Source organism: Schistocerca nitens, chromosome 6, assembly GCF_023898315.1.
Source record: "Schistocerca nitens isolate TAMUIC-IGC-003100 chromosome 6, iqSchNite1.1, whole genome shotgun sequence".
Classification (NCBI taxonomy): domain Eukaryota; kingdom Metazoa; phylum Arthropoda; class Insecta; order Orthoptera; family Acrididae; genus Schistocerca; species Schistocerca nitens.
In genome coordinates this window covers 246,705,039-246,726,220 of record NC_064619.1, presented here as the reverse complement: position 1 = coordinate 246,726,220, position 21,182 = coordinate 246,705,039, and the positions used below count along the sequence as shown (strand labels likewise).

The 21,182-nt window shown below is 40.8% G+C and overlaps 1 protein-coding gene across 3 annotated transcripts in view; it reads right to left on the bottom strand.

Annotated features, from left to right (window-relative positions):
* LOC126262581 (protein tamozhennic) overlaps window positions 1-21,182 on the bottom strand; it is a 62,750-nt gene that overhangs the window by 38,404 nt on the left and 3,164 nt on the right. For 2 of the 3 annotated variants that reach the window (XM_049959318.1, XM_049959317.1), the window contains exon 3: window positions 10,054-10,253. In XM_049959318.1, the coding sequence (XP_049815275.1) occupies window positions 10,054-10,253 (200 nt within the window). Of the gene's footprint in view, window positions 1-9,195; window positions 9,333-10,053; window positions 10,254-21,182 lie in introns of those variants that run through there. The other variant, XM_049959319.1, reaches the window with a different exon arrangement.

Genomic DNA, 21,182 nt, shown 5'->3' with positions numbered 1-21,182 from the left:
ACTTCGGTTACACGATAAATCAGTCTAATCTAAAAGCTGTAAATTCAACTAAATACCTAGGTATTACAATTAAAAACAACTTCAACTGGAAGGAACACATAGAAAATGTTGTGGGGAAGGCTAACCAAAGACTGCATTTTACTGGCAGGGCACTTAGAAAATGTAACAGACCTACTAAGGAGACTGCCTACACTATGCTTGTCCATCCTCTTACAGAATACTGCTGCGCGGTGTGGGATTCTTACCATATAGGACTGACGGAGTACATCGAAAAAGTTCAAAGAAAGGCAGCACGTTTTGTATTATTGCGAAATATGGGAGAGAGTGTCACAGAAATGATACAGGATTTGGGCTGCAAATCATTAAAAGAAAGGCATTTTTTGTTGCGATGGAATCTTCTCAGGAAATTCCAATCACTAACTTTCTCCTCCGAATGTGAAAATATTTTGTTGATACTGACCTACATAGGGAGGAATGATCACCACGATAAAATAAGGGAAATCAAAGCTCATATGGAAAGATATAGGTGTTCATTCTTTCTGCGTGCTATACGAGATTGGAATAATAGAGAATTGTGAAGGTGGTTCGATTAACCCTCTGCCAGGCACTTAAATGTGATTTTCAGAGCATCCATGTAGATGTATAGTGCATGGATATATACAGCTATGGAGACAATCTCGTGAATCCATGGACCCTGCATGTCAGCAGGGGGCTGTTCAAACTGGTGGAGGCTCTGTAATGGTGTTGGACATGTGCAGTTGGGACCCCTGATACATCCAGATACAACTCTGACAGGTGACACATACGTCACCTGCATCCATTCATGTCCATTGTGCATTCTGACTGACTTGAGCAAGTCCAGCAGGACAATGCGACATCCCACATGTCCAGAATTGCTACAGAATGGCACCAGGAACATTCTTCTGAGTTTAAACGCTTCCACGGGCTGCCAAACTCACCAGACATGAACATTATGGAGCATATTTTGGATGCCTTGCAACGTGCTGTTCAGAAGAGATCTGCGACCTGTCATACTCTTACCGATTTATGGACAGCCCTCAGGGTTCATGGTGTCAATTCCCTCGAGCACTACTGCAGAAATTAGTCGAATCTATGCCACGTTGTGTTTCGGCACTTCTGCATGCTCGCAGGGGCCCTACACGTGATTAGGCAGCTGTATCAGTTTCTTTGGCTCTTCAGTGTATTATTACAAAAAAGTCATGTGGGTTGTATAGTTTTTAGCAAATATAAATGTAACTAGAGCACTTACAAATCAGTAAGTTTAAAGAGTTTCCTCAAAAAGCATTTAGACACAATACGCATTCAGACTGACATGTGTCATGCTTTTTTCTTTGCTTTAGTATATATAAAATAAGCCGATTTTAGCAGCTTAACTTCAGTTAACTGCAAATTTCCAGCAACACAAGCTACATGTTCCACTCACGTTATGTGCTCAGTTCTCAGTAATTTTTCAGGTGAGCAGATCAAAATGTAAACATCGTGAAAGTTACAGTAGGAACAGTATAAACTATCTATTGTATTCATATCCACATACTGTCACATAAGAAATTTGCCTCAAACCACAGCTCAAAGTGACAGGCCACAATAAACGAAGATATTGTTGCCTGCAGAAGTTGAAGCAACAATACAGCCATGTTAGTTTTTTTTTTCCTCTGGCTCTAGAAGCACTAATAACTGTTGACTAAATAATACTGCCATGAGGTGACACACTGCTTATTGCTAGGTTCTGCTAATATTAAAAACAAAAAATGACATCACTAGGCCCACTCAGTCAGTTAAGCCCCCTATATATTTTACTGTGTTTTTTTTTCAGTAATTCACTGAATGAGAAAATATATGGATTGCAGCCATTTGATCTGAAAACTATTGTAATAGGAAAGTTCTGGTACACTGTACAGACTTCCACCCACCAAAAAACTGAAGCACTGAGTCGTTGACAGGCACACACACAAAAAATGAAGAAAACTTGCTGCTAGCTTTTGGAATGAATCCTTTCTTGAGCTAGAACACACACACACACACACACACACACACACACACACACACACACACACACACAAACCTGGCCCTATAGGAGGGCACTGGCATGCAGATGGAACATCAAACAAAATATGTGACTAGACTGAGAGGTTTCTTAGTAAGGAGGACGCAGCATGTTATATTGGATGTACTCCAGGGAAGTGTGTTGGTTCCCTTGTTGTTCATGATGTATATTAATGATCTTGTGGACAATATTAATAGTAAACTCAGGCTTTTTGCAGATGATGTGGTTATCTATAACGAAGTACAGTCTGACAAATCTGTATAATATTCAGTCAGACCTTGTTAAGATTTCAAACTGGTGTAGATGGCTGTAAATGTTCAAAAATGTAAAATTGTGCGCTAAAAAAACCACACACACACACACACACAACAACTTAGTATCTTATGAGTACAAAAACTAGTGGGTCACAGTGTAATGTCGCAAGTCAATACGCAATAGCATTTATTGCACTACTTTGCAGTATGGCTCGTAGCTTTGGAGCTGATGGTGGTGATAGAAACAGCCGCTTGTATCTTAGCATGACTCATTCGCACCTGTCGCTATCCTAGCCGTGGGAAGCAGTACCTGTGTCAATTCGAGCGACAGAATATTCAAGCCCCTAAGAATCTAAATAAACTATATTTAATATTATTCAATTTAGTTAAAAGTCAATATACTGCCCTTTGTTATTAAAAAGAAGATTGTGTAAAAATCTCAGCTTTCTAGCTGGCATACTTCCAGAGTTGGGAAAATTACCTAAACCACCCCAAACTGACACTTGTAAGATTAAAGTCAGTTAGGATTCATAACAGTTTGTCTTTTAGTATCATTTGGAATCATTACTGAAGCTCACAAAATGGGAGAACAATTTGTTTAGATTTTCATTATTAAAAAACATTAACTACTTTTCATTTTTCGTAATATAAAATTCAGAAAAGATAATTATTTAGTTAATATGCTGTTGTGTGAGTAAATGAGAATGAGTGAGTGTGTATGTGGGACATACGTAAAGATTCAATATTATATGATGTGCAGCATTACATAACTGTGTAATGGGAAAGCTGTGTTTTCCCCACCTTGCTGATGACGTGTGTCCAAGGGTACTTGCTTTTGTAAGAAGGCAGCCAGAATAGTCGTTCGTAGAGTAATAGTTTTCTAAAGTTATTTCAAGATTAGTTTTCTTTTCATTTGGTTTTGTTTAACATTTTATTAATATTTGCATAACGAAGTGACGTAAATGCACCTGTGAATTATGATTGGTGTAGGACAGTTTTAGTGCGAAAATGATCTCGAAGGATTGTTTTGATTGGCTGGTCATTTTGAACAACCAATCAGAGTTAAGCATTTCCCGTGCATTGGAAATAGTTACAGGCTCTGGAAGGAACAGCATTGGTTAGTCGCTAGTCAGCTATCGAGCGTGCAGATTATGTTGAATGCTTCCGTCTTTATTATGTGTAAAATTCTCGTGTCCAGATTGTGTGGCCAAAATAGCAGTTGCATTTACGGGCAGTTTTGTGAGGTTTGGAAGTTTTTGGATTGTTTTGTTGGAAAGAGAACCGCGTGTGAACTTTCCGCCTTTGTAAAATTCCGCGTGGCATGTTTCATATTCGTCTATGGAATATGTGGTGCTCAATTTCTTTATTAGATATCCACTGAAAAAGGACCGAATGTGAAGCTTGTATATTGCAGCAGAGAGAGTAATGACTGTAAATCACGTGATAATTTGGGTTGGACGCAAGTACATTCCTGGCTGCCTTGTGTGTGTACTGGGTTGTCCGAACTGTGAGCTGAGGACAGTGATATTATTAGTTAATTAAATATGGGCTGATGGCAAGTTTTATTTTGAACCTAAAGAAGTAAAAGAACTTGTTGCAAAGTTTTGACATTTTTCTAAAGAGATGAAGCAATCGTCCTCCAACTGAAAATTGTTATAAGATATTACAGGATAGTTTGCAACCAGAGTTTACGCAGACTTTGCAAACGTAAGTATTGATGGTGTTTTCCTTCAACGCTGCTTTTAACGCCATCTGAACAGTATCTACGTATGCAGAGAAATGGGCTGGTAATCAGATGCCGTACTGAGGTAGGTGGAACTTGTGTAGTGCACAGTACGATGAGAGACAGTGGTCAAACAATTACGCAACAATCCAAACCCGCCCTGCCGCAACAGTTGGAATCTGTAAACTGATACAAATACTTGAGTGTAACACTTAGTAGGCACATGAAGTGGAATGATCACATAGGCTCAGTCATGGGTAAAGCAGGTAGCAGACTTCAGTTTACTGGTAGAATAACAGGGAAATGCAAACATTTTACGAAGGAGATGCTTACCAATCACTCATGCGACCCATCCTTGAATATTGCTCAAGTATGTGGTACATGTATCAAACAGCAAGAGCAGGTGATATTGAATGTATGCAGAGAAGGGCAGCATGAATGGTCACAACTTTGACCGTGGTAGAGTGTCAGTGAGATGTTGAAAAAACTGAATTGGCAGAGTCTTGAAGATAGACAGAGAAAGTCTACTAACAAAGTTCCATCAAGAACTGGCTTTAAATGATGATTCTAAGAATAAACAACAAACCCCTGTATATCACTTCCATAGGAGTCATTAGAGTAAGATTGGATCAATTACAGAGGCATTTAAACAATAATTTTCCCCCCACACTACATATGTTAATGGCACAGGAAAAAGCCCTAATAACTGATATTGTGAGACGTACTCTCTGCAATGCACTTCACAGTGGTTAGGGCGCGCGCGCACACACACACACACACACACACACACACACATATATATATATATATATATATATATATATATATATATACACCTCTGCCATAACATGGTGCTGCACGTCCAGCTAAAAGCTAGCAAGTTTCCTTTCTTTTTTGTGTGCACCTGCTAACAATTCACTACTTCTGCTTTACAGTGAGTGGCCTCCTTTACTCCTAAAGTATTTATATTCGTCTGAAAACAACATTCACAAGCTTATTGTCAAATATTTCCTCTTAAACATTACCCTGGCTCTGCTTTTAAAGTGTAATTTTATATTGTTTTAGTTTTTTTCCTTAAAAATATTTTAAAGCTTTTTTTAAATTTATTAGATATTATTTCTATCTTCTTTTCAAAATTATATCAGCTACTAGGCAAAATCAAACAATGGAAAATCCATGATGGAATATGACAATACTATGGAAAGGATAGTTGCTACTCACCATGTAGCGAAGATGCCGAGTCGCAGATAGGCACAACAAAAAGACTTGCAGAAGAAAGTAAGCTTCTGGTCAATAAAGCCTTCACTTTAAATAGACCACACCAACACACCCGATTCCCCTTCCCCCAGCACACAAACACAACTTACACACACATGACCTGTCTCTGACTGCTGAGGCCAGCCTGTGATAAGGAGCACATGATGGGAGAGGCAACAGGTGGTGGGGGCGGAGGATGCTGGGGCAGGGAGGGGAAGGGATAGCGGTTAGGGGTGGGGGATGGTAAAGTGCTACTTGTGGGAGCATACAGTAATGAGGTGGAGAGAGACTAGGGGTGCTAAGCGCCGTCGGGAGGTTATATGGAGGGCAGGGGGAGTGGTATCGGGAAAGAGAGATGTAAAAAGGCTGTGGGTGCGTTGATGGAACAGAGGGCTCTGTCGTGCTGGAATGGGAACACGAAAGGGTCTAGATGATTAAAGACCATGACTAACGATGGTTGGGGCCAGGAAGGGATACCAATTCGATTCTACACAGAGTACGCGAAAGAACTTGCCCCCCTTTTAACAGCCGTGTACCGCAAGTCTCTAGAGGAACGGAGGGTTCCAAATGATTGGAAAAGAGCACAGGTAGTCCCAGTCTTCAAGAAGGGTCGTCGAGCAGATGCGCAAAACTATAGACCTATATCTCTGACGTCGATCTGTTGTAGAATTTTAGAACATGTTTTTTGCTCGAGTATCATGTCGTTTTTGGAAACCCAGAATCTACTATGTAGGAATCAACATGGATTCCGGAAACAGCGATCGTGTGAGACCCAACTCGCTTTATTTGTTCATGAGACCCAGAAAATATTAGATACAGACTCCCAGGTAGATGCTATTTTTCTTGACTTCCAGAAGGCGTTCGATACAGTTCCGCACTGTCACCTGATAAACAAAGTAAGAGCCTACGGAATATCAGACCAGCTGTGTGGCTGGATTGTTTTTAGCAAACAGAACACAGCATGTTGTTATCAATGGAGAGACGTCTACAGATGTTAAAGTAACCTCTGGCGTGCCACAGGGGGGTGTTATGGGACCATTGCTTTTCACAATATATATAAATGACCTAGTAGATAGTGTCGGAAGTTCCATGCGGCTTTTCGCGGATGATGCTGTAGTATACAGAGAAGTTGTAGCAAAATTCAGGAAGATCTGCAGCGGATAGGCACTTGGTGCAGGGAGTGGCAACTGTCCCTTAACATAGACAAATGTAATGTATTGCGAATACACAGAAAGATGGATCCTTTATTATATGATTATATGATAGCGGAACAAACACTAGTAGCAGTTACTTCTATAAAATATCTGGGAGCATGGGTGCGGAACGATTTGAAGTGGAATGATCATATAAAATTAATTGTTGGTAAGGCGGGTACCAGGTTGAGATTCATTGGGAGAGTGCTTAGAAAATGTAGTCCATCAACAAAGGTGGCAGCTTACAAAACACTCGTTCGACCTATACTTGAGTATTGCTCATCGGTGTGGGATCCGTACCAGATCGGGTTAACGGAGGAGGTAGAGAAGATCCAAAGAAGAGCGGCGCGTTTCGTCACAGGGTTATTTGGTAACCGTGATAGCGTTACGGAGATGTTTAATAAACTCAAGTGGCAGACTCTGCAAGAGAGGCGCTCTGCATCGCGGTGTAGCTTGCTCGCCAGGTTTTGAGAGGGTGCGTTTCTGGATGAGGTATCGAATATATTGCTTCCCCCTACTTATACCTCCCGAGGAGATCACGAATGTAAAATTAGAGAGATTAGAGCGCGCACGGAGGCTTTCAGACGGTCGTTCTTCCCGCGAACCATACGCGACTGGAACAGGAAAGGGAGGTAATGACAGTGGCACGTAAAGTGCCTTCCGCCACACACCGTTGGGTGGCTTGCGGAGTATAAATGTAGATGTAAATGTAGATGTGGAAGGTTATGGGAATGTAGGTTATATTGCACGGACAGTTTCCACCTGCGATTCAGAAAAGCTGATGTTGGTGGGAAGCATCCAACCACTGTGCTGCATTCTATATGGGTAGACAACCAACAACCAAAAAGATGACTGTTCGCATGAATAGCCACCGACAAACTGTGGCCAAGAAACAGTTGGGCCACCCAGCTGCTGAACACACCACCCAACACGATGTTTTTCATTTCAATGACTGCTTCACAGACAACATTTTATAACATGGAAACTAATTACCGTGCAAGGACCAAACTTGGTTACAATAATGTCAAGCCCATAGGGAAGAGAAATAATGCACAATGAATTCAATTCGAACACTTTTAATGTGTTGCTATGGTACATCATACCATACATAATACATACGGTACATCATATACAAAGGGGCTCAATATGGCACCATCAGTGTCCAGAGGAGTCTGAAAGCGCAGGGTTGCATTCTGCACAGCAGAATGAAGCATGTCCATAGGTATGCTGGCTACCTCTCTTGACATGCTGCACTTCAGATCAGCACATGAGTGAATGTTCCCCTGGTAAACCTGTCCTTAATAAGATAGCCCCACTACCACAAACCACAGGGAGTGCTGGCTACCTCTCTTGACACGCTGCACTTCAGATCAGCACATGAGTGAATGTTCCCCTGGTAAACCTGTCCTTCATAAGATAGCCCCACAACCACAAACCACAGGGAGTGATATCAGGTGATCATGCTGGCAAAGCATTTTAAAACAATCGGATTATAATTCCATCATTTCCAAATGTGTTTTGGAGAAGCAGATGAACTTCATGAGCAATGTGTGGTGGGATCCCATCTTGCATGAAAACTGTTGAGTTCAATGCATCTCTCTTCTGTAGGGTGGGTGAAGCATATCGCAGTAATGCTGGCCAGTCACGCTGCATGTCTTTGGTCCTTGAGTGCCAATCTGTTCGAAACAGAATGGCCCAATGATGAACGTAGCTGTGAAGCCACACCATACGGTGACACGTTCGCCATACAGAGGAACATCACGCACAGTGACTGGAGGTGAAGATCCCCACACTCAGCAATTCTGTGTGTTAACCTCACCTGTCAGTGAAAAATGACCTTCGTCTGTCCACAGGATGGTCCAGAGCCAGCCCTTGTCAACTTCAATCCTTGCAAGAAAGTGGAGAGCGAAGTCAACACATAATTGTGTGTCCTGTGGTGCAAACTGTTGTATGATATGGATCTTGCACGGATACACCGCCTGAGAATAGTTTGAAGCACCCCCCCCTCCCCCCCCCCCCTACAGTTGACCCATGGGATGTTCAACTGTCGTGACACAGCACGTGCACTGCCTGACGACCAGGAAAGTGGCAATTGACCCTGAATAAGGAAAAGTGTGAAGTTATTCACATGAGCACTAAAAGAAATCAGCTAAATTTCGATTACGCGATAAGTCACACAAATATGAAGGCTGTAAATTCAACTAAAAACTTAGGGATTACAATTACAAATAGGCCTAACCTAAATTGGAACGATCACATAGATAATATTGTGGATAGAGAAAACCAAAGACTGTGATTCATTGGCAGAACACTTAGAAGGTGCAACAGGTCTACTAAAGAGACTGCTTACACCACGCTTGTCCGCCCTATTCTGGAGTATTGCTGTGCGGTGTGGGATCCGCATCAGGTGTGACTGACGGATGACATCGAAAAAGTACAAAGAAGGGCAGCTCGTTTTGTATTATGACGAAATAGGGGAGATACTGTCACAGACATTAGACATAAATTGGAGTGGCAATTATTAAAACAAAGGAGTTTTTTCGTTGTGACGGGATCTTCTCATGAAATTTCAATCACCAGTTTTATCCTCCAATTGCGAAAACATTCTGTTGGCACCCACCTACATAGGGAGAAATGATCATCATGATAAAATAAGAGAAATCAGGGCTTGAACAGAAAAATTTAAGTGCTCGTTTTTCCCACCTGCCATTCGAGAGTGGAACGGTAGAGAGACAGCTTGAAGGTGGTTCATTGAACTCTCTGCCAGGCACTTTACTGTGAATAGTAGAGTAATCATGTAGATGTAGAATTGCACACAGCGTTGTCTGCCATAGCAACAGCAATTTCATCAACCACTTGTGGTGCAACTGGTCGTCAGCCTCTTCCCGGAGCAACACCCAGTTCTCCAGTTGATTCAAACTTCTTCATCAAGCTCCGAACAGCAGGAGGAGAAAGAGGGTCTTTCCATAACCATTTCAGCCAGTGATATTCTCAAAGTGCAGCTGCGGCATTACTCCTGTTTTGATAATAGAGCTCCACCAATAACGCCCTGTTCCTTTTGTCGAAGCTCACGTTGACGCAACAACATGTGCACTGCAACTAGTCAGATGTGAGACTACGGATCACAATAACTGATCACAGCACCTGGTGGCCATAGTTGGAAATGGGCTGTGGCGCTGTAACACACAGAAATCATGCACCCCATACTCTGGACATTAATGCTACCAAGTCTGGTACTCATACGGTAATTAGTTTCCATGTTATAAAATGTTAAATAAGGAAAGTTTAATTGTAACCACCCAGTATATGGTGAGTAACAACTATCCTTTTCACAATATTGTTATATCAGCTACTTATTAACAATGACTAAGAAAGAAAATTGTGTACTATATCTGCATTCCAACATATCACTTCTAATGTCAAACTATTACTGTTTTTCAACTATTGCTCTTAACAGTTTAGTGGACAGTTGCTTTACAAGAAGTATTATTGTATTTCAAAACTTCATTTCAGAACAAATAAAACTTGTTCTATGAAAGAGAAAAAAAGTTGTACAAAAACCTTCATCTCACGATACTCTTTCCTCCATGGTTGTGAAAGTAGATTAGCGGCATATAAACCAATTGCATTCCATGCTGATGCTGCTCTATAGCCACTAAAGTCCTCTTTTGTGATGGCACTTCTATGAAGCACATCTGCTGTTTCTCGGAAGCAGAATTTTTGGTCATGTGGAACCAGACACAAGTACTCTCGTATGTAGCCTGAAATGGGAAATTGGTACATACCATTTATTTACTAAATCTCCTTTTACACCTTAATATTAGTCTGGCATGTCATGAGTAAAATAATCATGATTTATTTATAGGCAGATATAAAATATTTTACAGATTCTTGAAATGTAAAGCTAAATAAAAAAGTGTTGTTTGTGAAACCTACATAAAAAGTGTTGTTTGTGACACATTAGGAGTCTCAAGACAAACATTGAAGGTAAATGGGATATCCTCACTGATAGATCAAAACACTGCAACAGTGATGAGTTGTGTATACATAAAACAAACATAGGCAGTTCATATTCAAATGAAACTGTACAGTTTTCAATAGTGTACAAAAATATACATCACTCAACATCACATTTGGAACAATTACCAAAGGGGTCTACATCAACTGTACCACATACAAAGGCTACTACACAATTCTGTCAGATAATAAGTAACAACAAGAATATAATCCTCATTAGAGCACAGCTTCTGTTAGATAAAATTTCTATTATTGTTAATTGTAAGAAGTTACAATGAATACAATCGGAGAAGTGTGGCTAAATGGGAACAATACAAAATTAAATTTATGCAGTTTCCACTGGGGCAACTATTTACATTGTCAATTTAATTTTGTACACAGAAACACAATGTTGGCAGTTATGTAAATGAACAGAATTGGAAATCTCTGTGAGAGGAAAAATGGCCAGCAAGGTGCATGCATGTTGTTCATGTTTAGTGTTGTTACCAGGACTGGGAGCGTACAGAAAAGGTATGATATGCATCAGACATTGAGTGATCACTGTGAATGGCGTGGAGATGCCACTTACATATGTGAGACAGCATTCCTGGCACCTGACAGAATTTAAAGGAGCCTCATCGTGGGTCTCCACTTGGCTGGCCGGTCGAATTGTGCAATACCCAGATTTGTATGGCATTGAGCTGTGACAGTGGTCCGATGTTGGACTGAATGGGAATGTGAGGGCAGGAAAACTCACTGTCAAGGTTCCCCTCAACAACATTTGATCACCAAAAGGGAATATCGCAGGTATGGTGCACCAAGCAAATTGTTACCCCCTCACTTCCCTGTCTGCCATCTGAAAACAAGTAATTGACTCTCTGCATCATTCTGCAACTCTGGATGGAAACTAGCAGCAACCGGACTGTGAAATTAATGTCCCATGTATATGCTGCCATTAGCACTACAACACAAATGGCTGCATTTGGAATGGTACAATGACCGGAAAGAACGGACTGCTCATGAATACCACCACATTGTGTTCAATGATGAATCATGGTTTTGCACCACCCCGGATGACCGGTGAGTGCAGTGATCTCGGGAGAAGTGCTTTTCTTCCAATGTTTTGGAGAGGCATAACAGTGTTACTCCTGGCATTATGGTGTGAGGATCCATTAGGTCTTACTTCAGGTCACAGCTGGTAGTGGTTGAGAGAACTCTGACAGCACAATGGTATGTCATGGACGTCCTGTGTCTGCATGTGTTATCTCAAATATGACAGTATCATTTTGCCAATTTTCAACAAGACAATGCTCATGCATACATGGCATGTGCCTCATGAACTGTATGCATTATGTTGAGGAAATCCAGTGGCCAGTATGATTCCCAAGTCCTGTCCCCAATAAGAACATGTGTGGGACCAGCATGTACGTCAAATCCGTCTGACTGAGAGTTGTGGGTCCAGCATGTACGTCAATTCCGTCTGACTGACAGTATATGGGATATCAGTGACCAGTAACAACAGTTGTGGGCTTACCTCAGGAGAGGATACAATGGCTTTATGATGCCCTTCCCAATCAAATCAGTTTATGCATTGAGGCCAGAAGGGATGCAGTGTCATACTGATAAGAGGGCTCATACTGCCTAGTTCTTTGTAAAGTTGACCTGATTTTGTAACCACTGCAATAACACCACACACCCTCTCAACCCCTGAGGTGTCATTTTATTGCCTCTCCATTTCTGGATGCTTCACTTTAATTGTCAGGCAGTGTATTTTTATCTTTAATTACCAACCTGCCCAAAAATTTTTGTAGTTAAGTTCTTGACATATTTCAATCAACTGGTTTGGTGATACATGTGAGTAATTTTTAATATTTGTAGCTGCAAATTTTTATAACAGTACTTTTAGTATTTGACAGTGATTCAGATTTGCCACCCAGCCAGAGTACTGACGGAAGAAAGCTCAGAAATACTCAGGCTTTGCATCGAGAGTTGCCACGGAGGTTGCTGCCACAGCTAGGGGCATCTCACATTGGACTGTCCACTGATGTAAGAGTACCTGTAAATACCACAGTCCACAGTAGTCAGGTAGTTCTGACTATTTTCTGAAGCATTCAATACACACCAATGTAATGGAGTGATTGACCTTGCCTATGTTTTTCATTCAGATTGCTCCCCTGGCTGTTTGTGTATGCTTCTAATGACTGTTGTTACACTCTGGACTTGGCTCTGGGCTCGTCATCACTTCATAAACTCAGCTGTCATTGACCACAGGAAGCACCTGTTTGTTCCATCGATCTCTGCATCACCAGTAGTGTGAGTGATGTAAATTATGTTCTAACTACTCAAGAGTAGGCCGGAGAAGTGGAGACAAGAACTTGCCCATTGTGCAACTATTCAGTGTGAGCCATGAACCCTGAGTTTCTAAAGTTGTGGCAGCAGTCATTGCAGTAGCAACATCAATGGGAATACCACCAGCAAAATCAGAAATTGGTGTTACAGCTACTGAAAAATCAACAACAGTCTACAACTGCAGCATAATCACCTACTCATCCATCATTCTCTTGTCTCCATGTGGTAAATAAGAGATGGTCTATTTACACTGTTTCGTTCCTCACTGTAAGGCAAGTCGAATAATTAACCCTAAACATTGCAGTGCACTATTACTGCTATCTAGTAGTAAACTGCACAAAATAGTGCAAAAACTACACCCACTATCGGACCTCTATAATTTGAGTTTTGTTGATGTTTATGGTTTGCTGACTGACTATTATGGCCACCAAACCCGAGAAGCTGCAACTCTTTAGAGTTGTCTGATCCAATTCTGACTGAGGTGCTAAGAATTGCCAAAGTCCACTAAGTAACAGCATCAGTGCGAGCTACAGCTCACAGTACTTCTGGTGTTGACTTTCTTGGTAGTAGAAGTCACTGTTTCCCACTAAACTGATGACAACGAATCATTGCAATCATCCAATTTACCGAACAACCAATTTTCTGGTGAAGCTTTGTTCAGTAGTAACAGATGCACATAACGGTTCACAGTCCTTATCGTTGGTACAGCACTTCATTTGTTGTCGACATGTCCCAAAGCAAGCCCCAGAGTAATCAAAGAATCACAGGAAAGTTAGTGCAATCAAATCATGCCCAGACTGCAGGCTAAGGCATTGACAATGCCACTGTCCACTCTGTGATGTCACCTGTTTTGCATGAAACAAATGGGGGCATTTAGCAAATGTCTACCTCAGCTAGCAAGCAACAACAACAACAACTACAAAACCATCTGCCAGTGCACTGCATGCTATCTTGCCGATGCCAGTAGCAGCAGCAGCAGTAGAAGCACATGCTGCAGCTGGAAATTAACGGAGCAGTGGCAGAATTCTAGTTGGACACAGAACAGCTGTGTCTCTTATTAACATGGGCACATACCGGTGCTTTGAGTTCCCCAAGCTGCAGTATCCTCAGCAAAGAGTGAACAGTCAATCCCATCGCAGGGTCAGATCATAGTCGATGCTAAGTATAAATATGTAACTTGGCCAATAACCCTATTGGTAGCAAATTCTTGAACAACTACAAAAATTTTTGGTTTAGGCACTTTTGTGCTTTTTGGATTATAATTTTTTTTTTAAAAAAAAGAAGTGAATCTAGTTTCAACTACAATTGTTGAGAGTTAAGTCCTGAGAGTATGGAAAGAAAACTGTGGCTGCATTTTAGGACATTGGCAAAGCCTATGATAATGTTTCTCGAAACAAGATCTGGGAATGCTTGGAAGATCTCATGGTGCCAAAATACTTAATAGTACATAAGTTACACCAGATTTGCTACAGTTGTGTCCAGATAGGCAATGGATGACTGAAATGGTTTGAGACAAAGAAAGGTGTCCGATAAGGAATTGCCCTATCACTGCTCTTGTTGACAATACAATAGTGTGCAAAACTTTTAAGTACGAAAGTAACTTTCACATGATGTGTCACTGCCAAGCGACATAGCTTGATGAAACCACTGAAGTCACTGTGATTCATGATTGTCCCCTGGACTCTACAAATGGCAGACTATGGTGCTCAATAGGATGTGTGATCACCATGGACGGCAATGCATGTTCTGCAACATGCTCCCATGCTGGCCACAATATTTGTAAGGATCTTGTGGAAGGGTGTTCCATTCCTGGACCAGTGAGGTTGCTGGCAGTCATTGGTGAATGCGGACATGCTGCTATACATCTCTACAACACATCTCACAGCTCAATGGGATTTAACTGGGGGGAACTGACTGGTCAGTCCATTTGTCACATATACTCTTGTTCCAAGAGCTCCGCCATCTGTGCTGTTTGATGTGGTTGCACACTGTCATCCATAAAATTGAATTCACCGCCAACAAGACACTCATGAGGAAGGAGTAAAGTGTCAAAATAATGTCGATTGGAATGTACTGTGTTCAAAGATTTTGAAGTCAGTACACAGATGCAACATTATGTCTCTCCACACCATAACACCTGGACCACCAAAACAATCATATTCAATGATGCTAGGCATATCCTCATATGGAGAGAGCTGGGAACACAAAATACATCTGGAAACATCGTCGAACATCATCGTTTGGGGGTCCAGCAATTGTCAACTACGCTGGTGGAGGAATGGAATGCCCTACCACAAGGATTTCTTACCAACCTTGTGGTGACCCCTGAAGCACACTTACAACATGCATTGCTATATGTCATCATCACACACTCTATTAAGAACTATTTGCCACCATTTATAATGTCCAGGGAACCACCATGAAGTGCCTTAACTTCAGTGTAATTATTGTCTTTGAATAAAACCACATTTTCTGTTTGTCTCATTACAGATTTCTTTCAGTTACCTTCTGCACTATACTGAAGCAGTTCTGCCTGTGTGTGGTCCAAGGTTCATTGAGCTAACTTACTTGGCAGTGACATATCATGCAAAAGTTACTTTGTTCTTCAGTTTTGCACACTAGTGTAGTAATGGACAAGATTATAAAATCCACCAAGGAAATGGATAATGAATCCAACATCCACCTATGATGTTCCACTGAGGGGAGGAACAGCAGCTGACATGCAGAAAAAGCTAACACAATGGAACAGCATCTTTAAAAATTTTGGACTGAAGTTAAGCAACACCAAGACTGTAGAAATGGTCATAAACAGGAAAGGAACAACTACAAAGGGAGAAAATTAGAGTCAGTTCCCCATTCCAAATACCTCCAAAGCACATTTTCCAAAGACACCACTCTTAACCAGGAAATACTCAGCAGGACACAGAGAGCATCAAGTTTTTATAATCAAGACAGAAACCTTGTGTTGGACAACAGAAAGCAAAAACCAACCATGCACCACACATATTTTGTGCCAATTCTCACTAATGGTATAGACGCATATACCCTATTTGGGGGGGGGGGGGTAAAAAAAAAAAAACTACAGCAGAATTCAGTGAAAGAATGAGATTCATAAAAACTATGAACCAAACTCTAGAAAGGAAAGGAATGTAGTCCGCACCAAAGTTCCTATTATTGGTGTAATCAAACAATGGAAAATCCAGGATGGAATGTAACAATATTATGAAAAGGAAAGTTGCTACTCACCGTGTAGTGGAGATGATGAGTCACAGATAGGAACAATAAAAAGACTGTCACAAATAAATAAAGCTTTCGACCATTAAGGCCTTTGCCAACAATAGATGTAGACAAATGTAATAAAGAAATTCAAACTGCAGTGGTATGGGCACATTACGAGAAAGGGTGACAGCACACAGTGGGGGGGGGGGGGGGGATGATGATGATGATAATAAACATGGAGGAGAGAGGATTCCAGAGATATGATGTCCAGGAACAGTAATCTATGGAAGACAGAAGGAGATGGTGAGCACTTTTACGCCATTTCTGGAAAACTGGTGCTGGAAAATGATAACTGATTTGCCCTTTTGTTTACTTGTCCTGCCGATTTAGTTATATTTTTGCACTTTTCCACTTATTCCTGATTTAGCTCATGCAGAAAACTGTAAGAAAACAAAATCGAGAATGCAGTGGCCATTTCATCAACTTTATCTTTTATTTATTAATTTTTTTAACCTGACAGTATTCTGTATGAATGCAACATCAACACAGGGATTCTGAAGTGCTATATAGATGCTGATCATAGTGGTAGTCTTGGTACTGGACGATCAACATCTAGGATGCTCTGTGTTTTTTTCTGGTATACCTAATAGCTGGTTAGTTGATAAACAGACTAAAGCCGCAATATCCACAACAGAAGTTGAGACTGTTTCACCTCATGAAGCTGCTGCTGAAATTATCTGGATTAAAAAGTATCCTCACTGACCTCAATCGGCTGATCCTTCCTCTCTTTCTGGTGACCTTTATCCATCCTATGCCACATCAGGACTGGTGAGCAATTCTGCAGATAACCAACCACACCCGTAAATACTGGCACCCAAGGTGTATCAAGTGGTTGCCTACCTGAAAACACCTTGCACTGCTTTGAAGGTTTCCTCTGTAGAGGCACATGTTTAAAATTCTCAATAAATGGAGATGGGTACCACCAAGGTTATTGCCAAACTGAGTGGGGGAGTGTCTTAGAGGCCATTTAACTCACACATGTGACAACGTTACACCCCTCTGTTGTGATCATGAGACATGAGGATGTGAAACAGGGAGCAATTGAGAGGCATAAGAACCGTCAGCTGTTTCAGATCACGTTCAAATTTTGTTGAATGGTTTTGAACAGTTCCTAGTGGTCCACCGTGTATACCAGAGCAAAAATTGTGATCGCACTGCACTCCAACGGGTGAGATCATGTTCTATGTGGTTGGTAGCCCATGATGTTTTTGGAGAAAGGTTGGTGCACCAAGGGAGATGCCAGCAGTATCAAAGATTGTAAAGAACATCTTCCTGTTGCTCATTGCACTGAGAACTGTCGTTTTCAGTTATGAAATATGTGGGAATCAATATCCCAAACAAAGGAGTCGTTTCATTGACATTCTTTATGCCATCCCCTGAGGCCTTTTTGTATCAATTCTGAGTGGCAGTCTGCCTGAAATGTTTACCTTGGCCACTCGTAAGAAAACTGCACGACTTCAAAGATGGGTTTTGGGGTTCTGACCTACATCAGAGCTGTCATATGAAGGGGTAGAATGTGGTTGCGAAGGGATGTGACAACCTTCCCTTCTTGTGACATGTCCATGCTGGTGTTGGGAAGAATTGTGGTGAAATTTGGTACTAATGAGACATCTTTAATGCACTTTACATGCCGTATAAGTTCTGAGCTCTGGCCTTTTTTTCACATGTGTTGACACCTTGCAGTCTGAAGCAACTTCGATCTTGATGGTGACGACACAGGGCACCTGCTTTTGCATCTACAGAGGAAGATTGTAGACTTTTTGGGCCAAATTTCAAACTTATGCACCACAATGGGAGACAATTATCAGGTTTCAAAAAAGTGATCCTTTAATTCTGTTGCATAGTGTATATGCCTGCACTGAAATCAACACTGCATATGATGCATTGTCACTATGAGAATACTTCTACATCTCACTGTGTTGGGACAAACCCTGCGAACCTTTATTTACATGCTGTCCGACAAGAGAAAAGTATATTAAAGGAACAAATAGGTGACACATGAGTCTGTCTAATTTTGTAGTTACAAAGTAAAGTTCCATGATGTGTTGACTTGCATCAAGTACTACACTTTAAGAGTAATTTTGTCATCCATAAACAGAAATCGTCAAAAATTGGTCTTTTCCAGCAGTGGACTGGGAAAGATTCCAATTTCACAACCGATAGCAGAGTAATTTTTTGCCAAGCATTTCAAAAACAAGTACACAAGCACAGGTTATTTTTATCATTCATTTTATCTACAAGTCTTCCTGCTAGTCTTTTCCCTCAGATTTTGGAATCGGAATTTAAAATTACTTCATTGACATGCATTTATGATTCAATTGATGTTGATATTTTACATTTGATGTTGATATTTTACATGATCATGTTCTTATTTTTTTTAGTTACTGCCATTTTCTTTTGTTTCAATTTTAGTTAAGCCATGATAAAAAGTCACATTTCTTTCAACACAAAGATTTCACAGCTCATGGTATGAGCATCACTAGGAAGAAGAACAAACAACAGATTCAATCATTAATTTCCTTTATGACTAGTTCAGTGGCAGCTAATGTGCAACAGAATATACTAAAGAATCCTACTTTTATGGGGTTCCTGCAGAGTGTCAGAGGTTGCATTTACAACATCAGTCGACACTGCATAAAAATTATTTGAAACAGCTGTATGAAATGGGTATTGCTGATATTCAAAAAGGCATTGATACCACTATATTTGCTTTCAGGCAACAAGACAACTGGAAGTCGTGGCAGATTTATAGCTAATGCTGTGGTGGGGAAATTGGATTTCTCAGCACCAAGAAAACTGCACTTATTCACAAATCACAGTACTGTGGTTGGCACAATGAGTGATTCCTACACATTCTATGGCCAGAAGATAGGGATGACAAATTTTTGCTGTTGGTGACAGCAGAAGCAACACTGAAAGAATTCTATCCCAGTGTGGTCCACTGCACCTGTCTTACCCATGTCCTGTACTGTCTGGCACAGGAAATCAAAAGTACTCATAATTTTCCTGAGTTAACAGTATGATTTCTTTTGTTAATAAAGTATACTGACTGGCACGAAAAACACAACACCCAATAAATTATGCATATCATTGTGTAATTATTTACTTAATCAAAGAGAAGAACTTCAACCAATTTTTTGAGATGGGGTATGTTACTGGCATTGCTTTGTGAGCAAACAATGAAATGTTGATTGTTTATTGCACTAACCTCAATTGCTTCCTGTGCAACTTAGAAAACATATCACTGAATGTGAGCAAATAATGTTTTTTCACTCTTGTAGCACTTACTGTTGTACCCTGAATTCTTCTCCTTTCAGGATCTTTTGTGACTGTCATAATCAGCTTTCTTGAGTAAACATGTTGTTAAGCCCTGAACAAGATGCAAAACAAGTTGCTTTGGTGGAAAATGGCTGTGGCAGGCATTACATTGCAGAAGTGTTGAGGACTATACCTTCCACGATTTCCACAACTGTACAAAGGTACAGGAAAACTGGAGACACTGCAAGGAGATGAAGTCCGAGAAGAGCAACATCAGAGAGAGATGACCGCTTCTCACAACTTCAAGTTCTCTGTAACTATCACACCACGACTACTGAAGCATGAAATCGACTCCATCAAGTTTGAGGGGTCAATGTTAGTGAGAGAACCATTTGAAGAAGACAGGAAGAAGTGAATCTTCAGTCCAGAGGACCTGCTACAGGTCTGGAACTCACCAGAGAGCACTGAACAGTTCAACTACATTTCACAAGGGAACATCTTGGCTGGACGGTACAACAATGGGATCAAGTGTTGTTCACCGATGAGTCACGACTTGGCCTCTGATCATCTTAGAGAGGAGAGAGGGTCTGGGGAAGGCCAGGGGAAGGTATTCCCCTTGCACTTTCTCATCCAGGATGCCTTTACAGGGCGGTTCTGTGATGGTGTGGCAGGAATCAATACAGCAGCAAGGACACATCTGGCCTTCGTGGAGTATGAGAGCTTTACTGCACATCACTATGTGGAAGAAATCCTTCTGGAGCATGTTGTGCCTTTCGCTCCATTTATTGGTAATGATTTACACTAATGCATGACAATGCACTCCCACCTTGTGAGAATTGTGCAAGAGTTCTTGGATGAAAGAAGGATTCATACTACAGGTTGGCCTGGTCAAGGCCCTGATTTGAATCCTATTGAGCATCCCGTCAGCACTATCCAGATCTATGGAATGTTCTCCTGGAAGAATGGGATATGAATCATCAACAGGACATTACTGCATTAATCAGGAGCATGCCTGAAAGGTTGAATGCCATCACTTGTACAAGAGGTGGCAATAAAAGCTTATGAAGATGTAAACAGAGGTCTCAGAGGTCATCTCCGAGGTCTGTGAAGTAAAGTGCAAAGTGTACAACATCAAAACAGGCACGCATTAGCTTCCTAGGCTTACTCAAAATTTCCTTGGAGGAAATACATGGTTCAGTCGGCACAGCATGTGTCACTAAATTAAGGAATATTCTTCTGAGTAATTCCGGATATGAAGAAAGTGGGGAGAAGTTCAAAGGTGGAGTGTGCTGGGAGCCACGAGCAATTGCATCGATGAGCTATGCACCACTGACCTATTGTACTGTGAAGAGATCTTTCTCAGTCTACAAAAATGCACTGAGAGACAAGAGAAAAAGTTTCACTTTACAAAACATAAAATGCGGTTAACTGTGTACTGCAATACCAAAATAAAATTTCTTGTTGGTTGTAGAATTAGGCCAGGGTTTGTGATCATACACAGGTACACATCTGACGTGCATTTTTTATGTGAGTGACACATGAAAAGAATTTTTCAGTAAAACAGTTTTTAATACCATATTATAAAAAAAGAAAATAAAATTGTTTCAGTATGGTAAATATCTCGATTGTTGCCGATTTTTTTCTGAGTGCCAATATAAGGAATAGTTAATTACTTATTTGCCACACATAACTAAAATAACTTTGTCAAAATTGTAATAAAACTTTCTATGTTAATATTTGTTTTCACTCCAAATGGTCCAGTCACATTAATGTGACCAACATCTGCAATTTGACATCAACATGCAATA